The sequence below is a fragment of the Hesperophylax consimilis genome, chromosome 15 (assembly GCF_061612785.1).
Source record: "Hesperophylax consimilis isolate HC1 chromosome 15, BYU_Hcon_1.0, whole genome shotgun sequence".
Lineage (NCBI taxonomy): Eukaryota > Metazoa > Arthropoda > Insecta > Trichoptera > Limnephilidae > Hesperophylax > Hesperophylax consimilis.
This window is the reverse complement of record NC_142850.1, coordinates 23,105,915-23,124,170: the sequence shown is the minus strand read 5'-3', so window position 1 is coordinate 23,124,170 and position 18,256 is coordinate 23,105,915. Positions and strand designations below refer to the sequence as shown.

The 18,256-nt window shown below is 33.5% G+C and overlaps 1 protein-coding gene across 1 annotated transcript in view; it reads left to right on the top strand.

Annotated features, from left to right (window-relative positions):
• Positions 1–9,244: 9,244 nt before the first annotated feature.
• The window catches only part of mas (trypsin-like serine protease domain-containing protein masquerade), a 45,595-nt gene continuing 36,583 nt past the window's right edge, over positions 9,245–18,256 (top strand). The window contains exon 1 of the mRNA XM_089640592.1: positions 9,245–9,825. Coding sequence (XP_089496718.1) covers positions 9,735–9,825 — 91 coding nt within the window. The 5' untranslated portion in view covers positions 9,245–9,734. The remainder of the gene's footprint in view (positions 9,826–18,256) is intronic.

Sequence of the window (18,256 nt, the reverse complement as noted above, 5' to 3'; positions counted from 1 at the left end):
TCGTTCGCTCTATATGCCCAAACCATCTAAGCGTCCCTTTCTTAATCTTACTCATTACGCTTACACTATTAGCCTTGCACTCTTTGCGGATCTCCACATTCCTCACACGATCATACATGGTTTCACCACACATACCCCTCAGGGATCTCATTTCAACAGCATTCAATCTACTTTAATCCTTTCTTTGCCAGTTCCGTGCCTCACTTCCATACATCAGGGTAGGTACCAGCACTCCATTGTGGACTGCTAACTTCGCTTCTTTGGACATTTTTTGTTAGCGCCAACTGCGTTCAGTCCTCCATTAATGGAATTACCTGCATTTACCCTTCTTTCAATATCTCTGTCAAATATTCTTCATTCACACACAACTATATTGCACACTGTTTTCGTACTCTCTCTTTCAAACACCATTACTTTAGACTTGCTTACATACATCATTAACTCATTCTTCATGCATACTTCGTTCATCCTAGACACGAGAGACTGTAGATCATCTATACTATTAGCAATCAGAAACGCATCATCAGCATACAACAGGCAACACACTTTCAGATTACTTAAATTCGCGCCCAATCCCACCTCTTTCGGTAAAAAAAGTAGCTTGACACGGCATAAGATGTGTATGTGACCAGATAATAACCAGGTACTTCCCAATCTTTCTCTTTTCCATCTCCTTTCCTTGCCCACATCCTGCTTTAGTCTCATTGGCTCATGTAGCGGGGATTAGTTGAAACTCTTGCGCGGTATTCACAATAATAACAAGATTCACCGAAGATTTACCGAAGATATAACCATTGGCATGCAGAGTATCCCGTGTAAACCCTTTACAAGACACAATTTTGAATTTTCATAGATATGTTTAGTGGCAAATATACCAATCAGCAACCTATAAGTGTTTTTAAAGAAGTGTAGGTACTAAGGCGTTCCTGCTGTCTGACAGACATGACCACTAAACATCGCAGTCGTCGAATTTTTATGTTTATGGGCCTGAGAGACCCAGAGGTTCCACCGCAAGAGAGACTCATCACCGTGAACCGTGACCAGTGACCAGTGACCGGTGACCACTGTCTACGGAGCGACCATGAGATGAGTTTGTTATATTTTTTATTGAGAACGATCCCCAATAATGGTAAACCTGTTGAAGAAAGCTATCGGAATAACTCTAAATGAGGCTTATACTTTGAAGACAGAGAGGCAAAGGTTTCACAGAAGCGGAGAGTTGTTCAAAGAATCCTTTGCAACACCCCACGTTAGTATCACGTGTCACGGGGCATGCGCCGTCCGTGATCTTCAAAACTATCACCCAAAAAGCCGTCGAACGATTGAATAATCTCGTATCAAAACCGGTCGACCAATTATTATCAATGGACGTTTAGCCCCAAACCAAAATCGTTCCGAACCTCCAAGAAATAAGCCCAGTTCCTCTTACCACCTGACAAAAGGAGCAATCGCTAAAGTATCGCGCTGTTAAAAGTTTTTGAAGACCTTTAACTTGGTGCGGTCTTTTTATACGGTGTCGTATTTTTGCTCGTGTAGTTTGTGTGGTGGACTGGGTAAGATATCGAAGGTGGAAGAACGGTATTGTGGCTGAGCAAGAGTAGTATAGAGTTAGGAAGGTACTTACTATACCAACAGTCCATTATAATACAGGTATGCTACAAGTATCTGTATAGTATAGCTACCTTTACCTGTGTAGGTACATAATACGGCTGACCTACATAGCGTGTTCAGGTAAAGGTGATTTTAAACTGATACGGTGACCAGCGTCAGATTAGTTCTAGTTCAATGCTGTGCTGTGTCCTTCGCGTTTCCTTGATGATTCATTAGTTATTATTTATTATGGCTGCGTTTGTTTCGAGTTATTAATTTAAAGTAAAATACGAACACTGAAGAGTAAATTCATAATACAACTCCCATCGAATTCCGTTGCCTCGCTTCGAAAGCCTAGTACTGTAAAAACAGAGAAGAAAGTTCGCTCACATCCAATATTGTAATTTTTTAATATTATTACTTAGATGAACTGAACAATGTCCAGAACCATTTTAATATGTTGTATTGAAAGAATTTTCCAACAGGTTGTTATTGATTACATTAATTATGTCAGTTTGATGAATCAATTGCATCTAATAACATTGTCTGACAGGAGAATTATTTCAGACCTGGTTGTTTTACACAGAGTCATTAACAATATAATTGATAGTCCTGCCATCGTTGCCACTATTAAATTCCATGTGCCGACTAGGAATACAAGACAAAATATAACATTCTTCTGCAATAAATACACGACCAACTATCAGACACACTCACTGACCAATAGGATGCATGATCTGGGCAACAATTATGGGGGTGCTATCGATTTATTTTTTGACTCCATTTATAGAATTAAGCATAATCTATACCAACACTTTGTCGAATCCTACAAATTAGAGTAGCGTTAGTAAATTAGTTTTAATGTGTTGTCTTAAATGTAGTTTTGTTGTAAATCCTTTTTTGCATATGTTACTCTTACATTTTACTAATATTGCTTCATATTTAGGTTTTTTTTAAATTATTTCTTAATATTTTCTCATTATACTTGTAATCACAATATTACAATTGTGTATTTTGTACCTTCTTTACAATGGATTACATCTATTTACTGTCAGTATCTCCTGTAAAATACAGATATTCTCCTATATTTTACACTGTATCATGTATTACTTCTATGTAAAAGCCTTTTTTAGGCGTATATATAAATAAATAACACACCAAAAAGAGAAATAACATCATTCCAATTTTCGTTTAGAAGTACAAGCAAAACATATTTTATAATCATTGAAGACAATAATAACAACTCTAAAACGAAAATTTGAAACAAAAAAACAAGAAAAAGATTTGTTCAAGGAATCCAGGCGTGCAAATAAGAGCATGATACAAAAAAATACCTACATCTAAAGTTAGGGTAGGTTAGATTTGCTGTGCGTTCTTTTTCTTTACCTTTTTCAATGTTCTGTTTAATATTGATACCACGTAAATACTATTGCTCCAGTGAGATAGTTTTCTAAGAAAAATCGAATTTTCAGGATTTGTAAACAGAAATAGAGATGATAAGTTTCATTCACGTGTAAGTAAGTACTACTGCGACTGACCTCTGAAGGATGCGTTACTATTTTGGAAACGGAAGCAGGACTAAATAGTGACACTGGAATTTGACACCGTTATTTTATATACATAATACTTATTATAATTAAAAAAATATTGTCTCTAAGTGTTCTATTTTATTAGTTACCTAAGTTTTTAATGTGACATTATATACTCGTATATATCGACCGGTCAGTGGTTGAGTGGGCATAGCGCTTGGGTCTCACCCGAGCGTCGCGTGTTCGATTCCTCGACTGGCTAAGTCCTCCATCACAACACAAGCAACATTTTCGGCTTTCTGTGGTGGTAGTAGGAGATTTTCAAACATTGTTGGGTTATTCGTAACCCGGGAATGTTTGTCTTTCTTTTTAAAAATTAAAAAAAAAGCTAGTATTAACCCCTAGTTCTGGATCATTTATGACAGGGTGTCTGGAAATTCGTAGTACCTATATATTTTTTGATTTGAGCTTTCGCTTTCGAGTATATCATGTCCGAAGTTGGAATTTAAAAATAAATTATCACAAAAATTTTATCTTCGGACTCGATTTACTCGAAAACAAAAGTTCAGATCAAAAAAAGTTATACTACAAAATTGACTCCGAATGTGATGTAGATTCACCAGTTTCCCGTTTGTAGCACGAGTTTACTGACACCGTGTATAACATACAATATTGGTATAGGTATTCGGGATTCAGGTATTTAAAATACAAATAGTTTTTCTTTTTCTCTATTAACCTGCCTTTCTGCATATTATGTAGGAATGTAGGAATGCAGACACTTGTACACCTTCCAACGGGATTAATTTGAAGTAGTGTTTGTACCCAATTAACTCTCAGTTCCCCTTTCAAACGTATTTAATTTATGCACCGATGCAAAATTTGAAGAAAAAAAAATTTCAGTTGCTTTTATAGGTGAGGCGTATTTATCGTACCCAGTAAAAGTACTGGGTATTTCCATGCGATACTTTGTACTTGTGACAGATCTCCAAAATACCTGGTTCCAAAATACTCATAAGTATTTTATATTGGGACTAAATATTTTTAATAGGTACTTTTACCAGGTATTTTTGATAGTTATATTTGATGGGTATTTTTAAAAGGTATTTTTGATGGGTATTTTTTATGGGTATTTTCGACGGGTTCGAAATTGGGAAAAACATGGGGAATCACATCAGTTTTTGGTTGTAAGAAATTTTTTTTCAGCGAAGTTCTGTAACAACCCCCCCCCCAATGGATTTCGAATAATAAATGCGGGAATCAAAATCACGTAGTAAATTTGTGGGGAATATGTGGGCAGAATTTATCCGAGTGCATTAGAATTACGTATTCTGAATCAATCCTCTCGGTATTTAATACTTTTGAGTATTTTGTCACCGTTATTTTTACCAGGTATTTCTCTGTACCTGTACTCATTGTACCCAGTAACGAAAAGTACTTATGGGACCCACCTCTAGTTGCTTTTACGATTTGTTGCCATCGTAAATACATTATGATCCCTAATCCCTACTAGTGTTGCCAGATCCACGTTTTTGACATGTTTCATTGTTTTTTTTATTTATTTATTGATATCCATGTCTTGTTTGTAGTGCGCTAAAAATATTACCAATCTATTCCTACCTACTGGAATGATCGGTATGCGAACTGTAAAGTAAAGTGGCACCATCTCACCGAAGAGTTTACGAAGCATTGGCGAGCGCCGTTCCTGTTTCGGAAATATTTCAATACTGTGGTAGACATCCACCCTCTGCGCGTTTAGATAATTGATGTTCCCGAGTGACGTTTTTCAATGAGCGATATGGAATTCGCTCGCACCACATGACTTATGACACGTGATACAAAGAACAAAAATTCGAGCCGGTTGAATTTAACTTAATACTTTTATATTGTTACTTTTATTACAGTTATTTGCATTGATTATATTATAATCGGTAGATAATTATTATTTTTAGATTGACTTAAAAGTTGATCTCCTTAGAGATAGCCGCCACTATCTACATGGTTTTTACTGGTAATTAAAAATACGTGGTTTTGAGGGGTCGCTTTGGGAAACTCCGGAATTCAGGAACGTAGTCTTTACCTTTAGTGCAGGTTCAAAATATCTATTTATTTAATTATTATATTTGTCAATACATTCGTGGATGGTTTGAAAACTCGGCAATCATGGAGAGCTGTTGGTTATCTCCATCACCGGCAGCACAGACTGTTCTGCCTCCCAGCCTGCAGGACTAACTTGCCGATGGTAATATCTCAAATGCCTGTTGTTAGAGCAATTTTGCTGTAGAACAGAATCAATACGGATATCAACTTATTTATCTTCAATGAAGCTGCCTTTTAAAGGCAAGGTCTGTTACTACTAGTATAGTTGATGTACCCACTGTTGATATTTAAGTCATTCTCCTTTGCAAATGTATTTAAAAATTCAACATCTGCCCTGATGATGGACACTGTAACGTTGTCCGAAACGTTGGCTAAAGAAAGAGTTCGCGCAACATGGCATAACACCCCAAAAAAAAATTACAAAAAAGTATTTGAAACGCAATAAAATCAAAAAAAAAAATCTGTTTTTTTTTTTAAATAATAAACTTAATTGAAATAATACGTAATAAATTAAATGAATATTTCATGTAATGTTAAATAGTTAGGTACCAACAATAGGGACTGTAAGATGTATAAAAAAATATTAGTTTGTAATTCACATAAGTACTCGTTTATTTCACGGATTTGAAAAAACTGTATTTTTTTAATTTTATTATTACTTTTTTTTTAAATTTCACTTTTAATATAGTTATTATTTAATAAAAATAGAGTTCTGAAAATTAAACTTTTAACAATAAAAAAATAAACTATTTATGTTTTTATTAGTATGGATCTCAATAAAAAGCTTACGTAAAACTTAAATTTTTCATCTCTCAAAGCATGTTTTTTTAAGATATAGTATCACTTATCCCTACTAACCACTTATTTAATCCATGACTTGAGAACACAACACTTAAATCGTATTTAATTAATGATTACGATTCTTTGATTTGAGAACGGTACTTACATTCTTAAAAATAACCACGGACAACAAAAATAACGAAAGAGTTGTTACGCAAGTGTAAAGATAAATATGTTTCTTCGATTTAAAATTTTTAAGGCCAAAAGTACCTACTATAGTAATCTACTTTTGTGGTATTATTCCGTGTTGCGCTATATCCTTCTTTAGCTACCGTTTCAGACAACATCACAATGTCCATCATCACGGCAGATGTGTAAACTATTATACATTAATCTATTATATACTGTATTGCTGTCCGAAACACTATACTGTTGTCTTCGTTTACTTCGGACCCCATCAAAGTAAGTACTAGCCTTTCCACTGACTAACAATTTTTGTGTTATTATCAGGTTTCACGTTTGTTAACGCGTTGTTATTTTTACATAAAACAAAATATAGGACTGGTAAAATTTCAAAGTTCTTCTAGTTCTTTTATTATCCAAGTACTGTGAAACAATCGGCCAATAGTGAAATAATAACAGAACTTGAATAGGACTTTCACAGAAATTGATTTTAACATTGTAATTTAATGAATTGTTCAAATTCTGTGAAACAACTCGTCCTAAGAATTCTGAAGTAGCTCGTAGCGTTTTGTTTCATGATACTAGCGGCAGACCCGTGAAAGATTACTAGAAAATTAAAAAAATGTGTATTTTAAAAATAATGGTTTAAATAAAACATAAAAAAAAGATGGTCACGGCTAAGAATTGAACCCTCGTGTTGGCACTGTTGGTGGACTCTCTCGCTGCAGCAGCTGGTCCAGTTTCTTCACCACCTAGGATTCTTGCTGCAGAGTCTCCATCTTCTATCTTCATGTCACCTGTTACTGATCTTCATTCAACTTTATTTTGGTAATATTTATATTTTTTGTAATACCTGCATCAACTGTAAAGCGCCCCTGAGGTGATAACTCACAAAAGCGGCGCTATAAAAATTGTTCAATTATTATTATTATCGATCAACAGCTTGGACGGCAGCTAAGCTAACCATTACACCACCAACTATTATAAGAACGGCAGCATAAATTTACTATAATATGCAAGTAAGTACTGAAAATATGATAAGAATTAGGCATGTACTTATATGTACAATAATGTACATACTTAACTGAAATTATATTTTTTAGTAAATAAAACATACTTTTTAAAATAATTCGTCGTATGGATATATGCAACAATTTCCACATTGTTTACTTATTTATATGTTTAAATAAAATTGTTAATAATAAGTTGGATAGCCCTGATATATTTATTTTGTTTGATTTTCAGGTTCCTACTATTAGATCAAAGTTTCCTAGTATGTATTATTGTAACAATCATACTACGGTTTCAAGCTACTACCTGTTATAAATAGATTACACACCACTGATAACTCGTTTGCAATGTTAGCTGATGTTTTTAATATGCCTTATATTAGTGAGATCACTGCATGGCAGATTTTTGTTTTTGTTTTTGTATCGTATTTATTTTATTAAATGTATACTAATGTGTATTTTTTTTAAATGTATACTAATGTGGATTATTTTTTCTTGTTAACCCTTCCAGCGTTTTAGGGTCATATATGACCGGGCCTCCATATTTTATAAAAGTATTTTTATCTTTTTTTCTAATCATGCGGAAAAACGTAATTTTTTGATACTCGATGCCGTTAATAAATCATATTTCGCGTCGCTATCGTAAAACTATCGATTTAACTTTAAAAAAAATAGTTCTATTTTTTATTATATGAACGATATAAAAGTTACTAATAAACGACTAATAAAATTTGGACACCCACTGTACTTATTTGTAATTTTAATTGAAACATTATTTACATATTTAATTCTACTGAAAGAAAAATACGTTAAATAATTAATTGAAATTGAATTGAATCTTAAATGGAGTGAAAATGTTTGAATGACTTGTTCTTTTTAAAAAATAAGAAAACTGAAAGTGTCGAAAAATTCATTGAGAGATTTACACAAAGCGCTGTCCAATAAAAAAAACAAAAGTCAGTGAGTGAATGTAGTGTAACTGAATAGTGGACAACTGGTCTTATGGACTGAGGATAGAGGACAGATTTCAGAGGACCAAGGATGGTGACAGGACCTCTCCCCACCTCGGGCTGCAAAGACTGCAGAGCTTTTGAGACTGGTAACACTGCCCACTTCGTAAAAAGGAGCGATTGATAATTATGATTAATAATCCTATTCCTACCAGATCTACAACATTTGTCTCTTTCATAGTTAATAAAAGAAGGGAAATGTGCCATGAACAATTATAAGTCTGAAATTGTTCACTCTTACACGGAGAAAACTTGCTGATAAAAAATACTATTAATTTAAAAAAAAACTGGTCAATTTATTTGTTTTCCTGTTAAAAACGGGAATGCAGGCCGGTAACATCTTAACATAAATGATTGTTTAAGTATGTTTTAAACACCGAGTTTGTAACATTTAAAAAGTCGACTCCATTGGATTATTAATTTGCTAAACTTCGTAGATGAGTAATTGGCGAGTTTGCTTCATAATTGTTTTATGAATGGTGATATTGAAATAGGCCCATGTGCCAAATGTATCTGAGTAGGTTCTCTTAAATTGACAAGACTCAGAAGTTCACAAAAGTTGAGATTTGAATTAACAATTTTGAAACAGAACAACGGGTCTCTTAACCTACGCCGATCCTCATATATCCATCATATTTAAATTATAACAAACAATGCCAAATTATTCATAAAATTTCCATAAATTCGAGTGAGCTCGTCTTACATAAAACTATTCCCACAGCTCTGTTTACATAGTTTTAGTAAGTTTACTTACATGCAGCTAAGTTATTAATAACAGTTAAACCATGCTGCATATAAACATGGGTAAAATTTTAATACTAGGCCACACACTACAACATTTCAATAAATTTGCGCTTTAGAATAAATTGCACAAAATTTGAACATTTAAAGAAATTGGATTTAAAATAGAAGTTGATTTTGAAAGGTAAGTTGTGGCCACTTTCATCTGGTGCCGCGGTTCCGAAGAAGCCTCACACATCCCACTGAGGAAGAGAAAAACACTTCGATACCGTTCAGTAGGCAAAGCACCTCGGCCAGTCGAACACCGGCACCCGTTTGCTCCACACGCCAACAAACTCCAACAAACACACTCAACTCCACTCAACACAATTACAGTTATATTCGGGTTATACACCGGGCTTCATACTTCATCACATCGTGACGTTTAGCTTGTCCACATACGCGCACACATTACGGGACATTGGCTGTAAGTGTTGAACGCTGCCAAACTCAGGTTAAAGGCGCCGATTAGGTGCGTTCCCTTTGCCTAGTTATTTGGAACGACGACTCATCAAAAGAACTGAATTAACATCATTAACAGTTCAACATTCTTTATAGCGTGGTGTTTAATACCGTTCTAACATCATTTACAACCTATTTCTGGTATTCGTGATTCGAGGAGTTTTGTCAGATCTTCCGTGATAATGTCCACACTACCCTGACAGTGATCTTAGTCAGGTTTGGGTCGTGGTAGTGCTTAGAGAATCTGTGTTGTGGACTGGTGAAGTGTTGGACTAGTGTTTGCAGCAGTGATCATGATTCCCTGGAAACTGTTCCTCTTACTAGGGGCCATCCCCTGGATGACAAGAGCGCAAGATGATTCATTTGCTGGAAGCTTTCTATCAGGTCTATAACTCATTCCTTTAAGTACCCATATATTCATTAATTATAAGCATCGTCTTCATTATCCATCGTTGTTAGTTTTTCCACATCTGTTGCTACTTCTTCGGTTTAATTCTAATTTTTTTGTACCCCTTTAATCATGAATTCCATTCGTCATCATTATGGTCTGTCTTGTTCGGTTCCTCTGATTGTTGATAAAGTACCTAACCTCTGCGGTTTCATTGGCCACCCGATAGCGGACTAGCGGTTTTTTCTGGGTTATTGTGCCACGGCAAGGAGAGCGAGAAGAACACGCCACAGTGACCCATAAGATGTAATACAACAATCATCACATCTTGGTAATGTTCGTGTAGATATAAATGCTTTATGGAATTCATTCCTCCCATAGTAAATTGATTATAGTACCGTTGAATTGATACTGGTTATCAAAGGGCCGATGCGACATCGATATTATCAATTATTTACTTAAAAAAATGTACAGATGATGTTAAAATCCATCATTTCTTATTTTATATATATAAAAAGTAAAAAAATATAACTGATAAATATTTGCTGATCGATGAAGTCTTTATCAATAAATTTAATATTAAACATTAAAGCAGCAAAAACTCTCGAACAGCGACCTCTGGCATCGTGTAATTTGCACATCGCGCAGGCTTTTTACATCACTTACGATCAATAGAACTTGGAAGCATCCACTTAATTGTCTAAAAATAAGAAGTGTTAAACTCTCGAAATAGGGCGAAACCGGGTAGCAAAGTAAGTGCATTATCACACGTATATAACCAACTTATATACGACGATTTTTATCATTGGTAAGATTAGTATGGTTGGAAGAACCTATTTCTAATATTCGGAAAGATGTACCAGGTTATTTAATCAGGAATCTCAAACCGTACATAGACATATTTTTTAAAATTATATGTATATGTTATATACGAATACATAATATGAATGTAAATAAGGCTACCTTATGTTTGGTTTGGTATGGAAAAATTTTGTACCTTTTGTATTGATCCATTGTAAATTATTGTAACTGGATTTGAAAACAAGCATCAAATCTGCAGATAATTACTGCAATACGGAAAACTGGTTAGAATAATTTCATACTCCGAAAGTAAGACACTTCACAAGTTGTAAGTAATTTAAATGAAATATATTAAACCGTAACGGTAATGATGAGGATTTAAAATTTACTAACGGTTATCATGATCACTTTTCTACGTAGAAGGAAGATTACGGGATGGTTGATCTAACGGCGTAATCCCACATGATCACGTACTTACTTGTTTATTCCACCATCTTATATCATTTACGATGTAATAATAACGAATTAAAACAAAAATAAATCCGTTTATTCTGTGGGAAATCACTTCTCATTCATTTTAAAAACCTAACCTAAAACCTCTAATATGTCGTACGGGAAAAATCACACATTACATTCGATTTCAGATAATTTCGCTGTTATCGAACGTTTTCAAAATAAAATACGGTAATAAAATAGTACGGTTGTTCGTTGTCTGTGAGGAATACCTTCGAAAATTGCCCAAGGGGGTTAAATCTCCTACTACCATTGCAGTTAGCAAGGATGTAATCTGAACTCACGAGGCCTGGGTGGGAACTAGATGCTATGCCAACTCAGCCATTCAAAAGTTGATATTTTCCTCATCTTTGAGGAAGTTTTTGAACAGTACCTTAGTCCAGTTTACTAAATGCATTTTGGAGAAAATTAAATCAAATTGTTAATTACGTACCCTCTCTGTGTGTAAAATTTCTCAATTATTTTCATTGAGGTGTTTTTTTATGTTTTACTGTTTATTTATGTTTTTTTCTAAGTAACAGGAATTTTATATGGAAACTTCACTGGTTAATGCAACATGTAAAATGTAATTATTTTTATAAAATTGTAAAACTGTTTCTCCAATACGGTAAAAAAAGTATGATTTAGCGTTATAAAACTTGGAAAGATTCATCTGTTTAGAATTTCTAAGTTCACGAAGCTATTTTTCTATGAGTTATAGAGCTTAGAAAATCCATTTAACAAAACCATAAACCCTATGTTTTTAATCCATATTATTCAATTGCACACTAATATCACAAGAAAAAAATATCAAAAGATTGTTGAAACTCGGGCAAAACCGGTAAGTAAAATAACAAATAACAATAGTTACAAGACGCCTGTCATAAAGTCGTCATAATTTTTGTTTATTTTTATAGTTATACAGTTTAAAACATCATGTCGTACGTAACATAAAACGTACTTAGTAAGTACCTACATTTTGAAAGATAAAATCTAAGGAAACTGTTCTGCAATACGAAAAATAAGCGCAGACAAACCCAAAAAGATCCAGTCTACCGCAATCAATTAATACAATCTGTCTTTCTCGTGAATAATGATAAACGTAAAATTTTAATACGTAATTGTGGATAATTTTTACTGTAATGTACCTAATTAATCCAATGGATTGTGAACTTTCTAAAACATAATTTCTTCGATATTATCCAAAAATTATATGAGCAGAAACGATGATTTTGAAGAAATGAAGCGATCCTATTTTAGTATGAAATCGGGTCTTAATTTTCAAGTTAGCGGAATTTACCCGTAACACACAATTTGAATTTGACCAATCAGAGGGCCTACATCGTCCAGACGCTAGGGTAATAATACTATCAGATTATTAAACATTCAACAAATGGAAAGTACTTGACAAATTCTTACCTTTGCACCTGCTTACTCGAACATAAGAATAATAAGCATACTACTCGGTGTCGTTCAGTCCATAAAATAAGTAGGCTGCTTACCAACAATCACCAATTTTGCACTTTATACTTTTGTAAAAGTTCTTAATTCTAATAATGATTCTGTTTTGCATTCATGTCTGTTGAATGTCGGTTTCATTATTTGCACTTTCTCTACCAATTAGGCGATGGTGATGAATTTCGATTGTTCTACCACTCCTGTGACGATGCCTTTAAAAGACCATTAAGATAAATTAAAAATAATGCATTTCAAGGTTTTCTTTCAGCTAAGCATAGATGCAACTTAAATTGATAAGTTACATTTTTTAAAAAAATCATGGTAATGCCTTAAATGATTGTGATGACGAATCAGGAAAAATATTATATAAAGTTAACCTGCAATGCTCGGACAGTTGTGAACAAATGTGGTGCAGTGGATTATTTTCAAGGATGTGTGGAAGGCCATGAAAAGAGCTTATGATATTACATTTATTGAAGAAGTAAATAATACTAATAAATCTAGACGAAACATGAAAAAGAACAAGACACAGAAAAATAAAGAGATAACGGTTTCAACTAGGAATCGAACCTAGGATCCCTCTCTTACCGGGACAACGACTTTAACATAACCTTCAAACTTATTAAAAGAAAAATTGATCCAATGAAAATTGAATATATATTGTATTGAAAAAAAAAATAGGTATCTATTATATGTTTATCTGAGACAATATCTAGGTTACAAACCAATTACATAGAACTTTGTGATCATTAAAAAAGACAGCAGTCAATAAAATGAAAAAGAAATAGTTGCAAGTATTGTAAATACTGAATATGAAATGTGAGATCGACAAAAAATGCGTATAATAATTAGGGCCCAATGGTCGATTGGTTAGAAGACGTTTTCCCAGTAAGTCAGATATTCTGGGTTCGATTTCCAGTTGTGACCGTTATCTTGTTATTTTTCTGTATCTTGTTCTGTTTCATGTTTCGTTTGGATTTATTAGTATTGTCTCCTTCGATAATATATTACATTGACGGGTATATCCTTCGTAACCTTATTAAACAAAATGTGTCAATTGAAAATGGATATTGAAATGGCTTGAAGCTGACCATTCCAAGAGTCGTAATTAACTTGAAACTATCGTCAAGAATTTGAACGTAGTATAGATTGCAGATTAACTTTATCTGTTTACTTGAGGTGTGCTAGTGGAAATTGTTATTTTACAAGCAAATTTTTTATTTTATCCTTTATACAAACATTAAAATATGCATATGGTCTTCTTCATGTCGAAGCTAAGTGACCCATTATTTAATATATCAATTTTATAAGATGTCTTCCTGATGCTTTTCTTCAAAACATGTTTAAATCTAGAAGATTGAATATATTTTACAAGAATCAGGTGTCGCATTTATAAAATATATAAATATTTAGCAAATATGGATGATATACTACCTCAACTGAACTCTGGCTCTTTTGCTCTCTGCATTTTGGTCAAGATCAACTTAAACAGCTTCCTAAGTAACAAGTAGCAGTTATCACAAATAACACATATTACGAGTAATTGGATATATGTGTGTGAAACTAATACCGAACAATACATTCCTCACTTCACACGTCGTATCTGTGGAGAGTGAAACAGTTTCACATTTAGCAAATGCTCAAGATGAAAGTAAATCACGAATATATTACATAGAGGTATCTGCAATCTGCTGCAGTTGATAAAATGAAAACAATACAAATCTCCTCTGATATCAAAGCTCCATCCGAAGTAGTTTTTATTTACCCTTCATGGTTTCACGTAGGCACTCTACTAATAAAGGTGTTCAAGCAAAGGTTGTTGATACCAAACAAATTAATATGAAACCCGTGCATACAAGAGGAAAAAATAACTGTAAAAAATGTTAACTCGCGTGGAATGTAGCTAGACACCCACTTCAGTTGTAGAACGTCTGAAGGAGTCTGAGAGAGGTCTGAAGTCTGAACCCTACATAATATTACGATGCGACGTAGCTAAACGAAAAAGTATTTTTCATTTCTAAGATTTAAGTTAAGATAATTTATTTATTTTTTCTAACATTGCATCTTTTCGAAAGATGACAATAATTTTTGCTACTTTGCAAAATTTTAATAGATGCATCGTTTTTAAAAGTTATTTTTTTATGTTCCCTGAATTGGAATTTTTTAATTTAAATTTTTTTTATGTAACAAGGTAATCATAATTTTTTTCCATGGTTCAGTAATATTTGCATATCCATATTTGTATCTATACGTGAAGGATTGTGGAGCAAAAATATTGGATAAATATAGGCATAAAGTAAAATATAATATTATTGAACTACTTAGCAGTATATTCTTTCCTATTTCCTTCAGCATTACAACATTCCTTAAATGGCAAAATCCATTATGATATCGGTTTCATTAAATTCACTTGAAAGTATATTGTTATTGTATAACAATCTAAATTCTTCTCCGCATTCTGGTGGCTGACATTCCTCATTCTTTTGATTCTTTCCCGCCTTCAGGAAGTGCGAGATGTCATATAAAATTAGATCTAACCATTGTGAAGTAGACAAGAGATAAGGTGCAAATTGATGGACCATTCTTCAGCACCGTAACAGTATACGTGTCGGTGTCACTAGACCAAGACGGTTTACGTAATATGTAGGTAATAGGCTACAGTTAGGTGGAGAACTATTTAGGCCGTATGAAGTCAAACAATAATAAATTATAATATATAGGAAGTGTGAGAAGCGACGGAGCATCACACGCAGTTTTCTGAATGAAGACGGACACCATTCCTAGTAAAATGTCACTTTCAGGGGAGGACCAACCTATGGACCTTGTGGGATTCCGGTTTTTCCCGATTGTTTTTTTTTGTATGCATCAGGTTTTTTTTAACGTATTGATATATTCATATCCTGGTGCGTATCGAAGATTGGCCATAATCGTTGCTGAATGTAAGAAGACATCATTCCTAGTAATATGCCACTTTCAGGGGAGGATCAACCTACAGACCCTGCGGGAATCCGGTATTTCACGATTTTAATTTTTAATTTTTATGCATTTATTTATTTAATTTTATATATTTACATTCTATGCCCATACGGGCTTTTACAAACATAATAGTTTAGTAGATCAGTAATCAGGAAATAAAAGTTTGCTAATGGTTATATGGAAATTCAATGCGGAAGAATAGTATTATGCTTAGCTTAGTTATTAATATTATTGAGGTATGTTACTATAGTCTGTATGCATAGGTTTTGTAAAACTTATTAATTTATTCATATCCTAGTGCCTATCGGATAGATAGGCCATCATCGTTGCTAAATGTGGGCAGATATCATTCCTAGTAATGTGTCATTTTCAGGGGAGGATCTACCTACCGACCCTGTAAGATTCCAGTTTTTTTTGACGTTTTATAGTCGATTTCATAGTTATTCATTAGTACCTTAGTTTTAATCGTTGAAACTTCAGAAAGCCAGTCGAAATGATAATGCCCGTATTTGTGTGTAGGTATAAATTGCTCACATTTTTTATACTTTCTTAACATTAGTACATCAAACTCCCCAAAAATTAAATAGTGAATATTTTACAAATTTTTGTGTTTTTTATTGTAAATTATGATGAGCCACAAAGTGAATGCTTTTTACAATTAGTGAATAATTTATTTAATAAGTGAAAAATGAGCTCGTTTTGTTTTATTGTTGGTGTAAAGAACGGAATATGAAAACGGCAGTTTTCAGCGATATTTTAGATTGCAAGTCTGCCCATTCCTAATTTTTCACTGTTTTGTGGAATTTACACTGAACATAAAGCGAAATAAATAAATTCTCTTTAGATTTACTCGCTTGAAACGCAATATGGTTGGATTGTTTTGTCATATCTTTTGAGAGAAACCAAAAAGAGCAATGGTGGATCTTGACAAGGGTCGTGAGCGCAATTATTAGTGTCTGTAAGAATTTTCCGCATTGAGGGCAGTGGGAAAGGCCTTGAACTGTCATGCAGATTGCAGGCCTTTAGTTTTAGCTATATAATTCTGTGAACATGTTGGGAATGCCACCTTTTCATAAGTTTTAGCTATATAATCCTTTGAACATGTTGGAATGCAACCCTTTCATCAGCTTTAGCTATATAATCCTTTGAAAATGTTGGAAATGCCACCCTTACATCAGCTTTAGCTATATAATCCTTTGTACATGTTCGAAATGCCACCCTTTCATCAGCTTTAGCTATATAATCCCTTGAAAATGTTGGGAATGCCACCCTTACATCAGCTTTAGCTATATAATCCTTTGTACATGTTCGAAATGCAACCCTTTCATCAGCTTTAGCTATATAATCCTTTGAAAATGTTCGAAATGCCACCCTTTCATCAGCTTTAGCTATATAATCCTTTGAAAATGTTCGAAATGCCACCCTTTCATCAGATTTAGCTATATAATCATTTGAACGTTTTGGGAATGCCACCCTTTCATCAGCATTAGCCATATAATCCTTTGAACATGTTGGGAATGCCACCTTTAATTAGAAAAAATAATATTTTGATTTGCATGATGCCGTTGAAAAATATTAACACGATACGTTACTAATAACTAATATTTAACTAATAACTAATAGTTAACTAATAGTTAACTAATAACTAATAGTTAACTAATAACTAATAGTTAACTAATAACTAATAGTTAACTAATAGCTAATAGTTAACTAATAACTAATAGTTAACTAATAACTAATAGTTAACTAATAACTAATAGTTAACTAATAGCTAATAGTTAACTAATAACTAATAGTTAACTAATAACCGATAGTTAACTAATAACCAATAGTTAACTAATAACTAATAGTTATATTTTATTAATATCCAAGTTACAACTGCCGTTAACAGAAGATCTATGATGATGCAGACAAAAATGAAGGAGTGGAACCAAAAAAGGAGAGGAAAGCTCTTCAAATCTTTTCACTAAACTTAGCTAAGCCAAACGATAAGAAAGCTTACACCCTGCCATGGTGGTCTCTTTAATTGATTTTGTTATGGATGCAAGTTACAAGACACTACTCCTAGTGTCCAGTCGATAATACTCGAGTGTGGTTTTTGGGTCAGAGGTCAAGAGTGCGGGGTTTTTCATAAATCCCAAGCCTAAAGTCAAAGACCGTTTATTATTCAGTAAAAAATACTACCTGGGCCAGCGAATCTTCCACATCGAAGACAAAGAGTTTGCAAGTTGTTTCCAAGAAATCATAAACTCGATTTTTGGCTACCATAACCACAGCAAAAAAGTGATTTTTCTTTAAAGGTAAATTCATTACATTTGTTTTGCAATTTGGGTTTTCCGTTAATCTTTTTGACCTTTTCAGTAGATACCACGTAATCTTTCAGTAGTTATCTAAATCTCCTTTACCTAAACTAATTAAACAATATTTTAGTTTGGCATTCATCATGATATCTACTTTTAATTCAATGTGCATTTTGTTAATTGGTTGAGGTGAAAAATGGTAATAATTTGAAACGCAAATAAATAAAGTAGCACATATCCGTGATCCGAGCTCCGTGATCCTTTGATTAAAAAAAGAGTTTTGGTTAAATATGTTGACCTCAAATCCATATTAAAGTTTTTAATGAAAAAGGCCGCGCTTTCGCTCTTCTTAACGTGATATGTGTTCCGGTAATACTAAACTTGGGCCATATTAATAAAT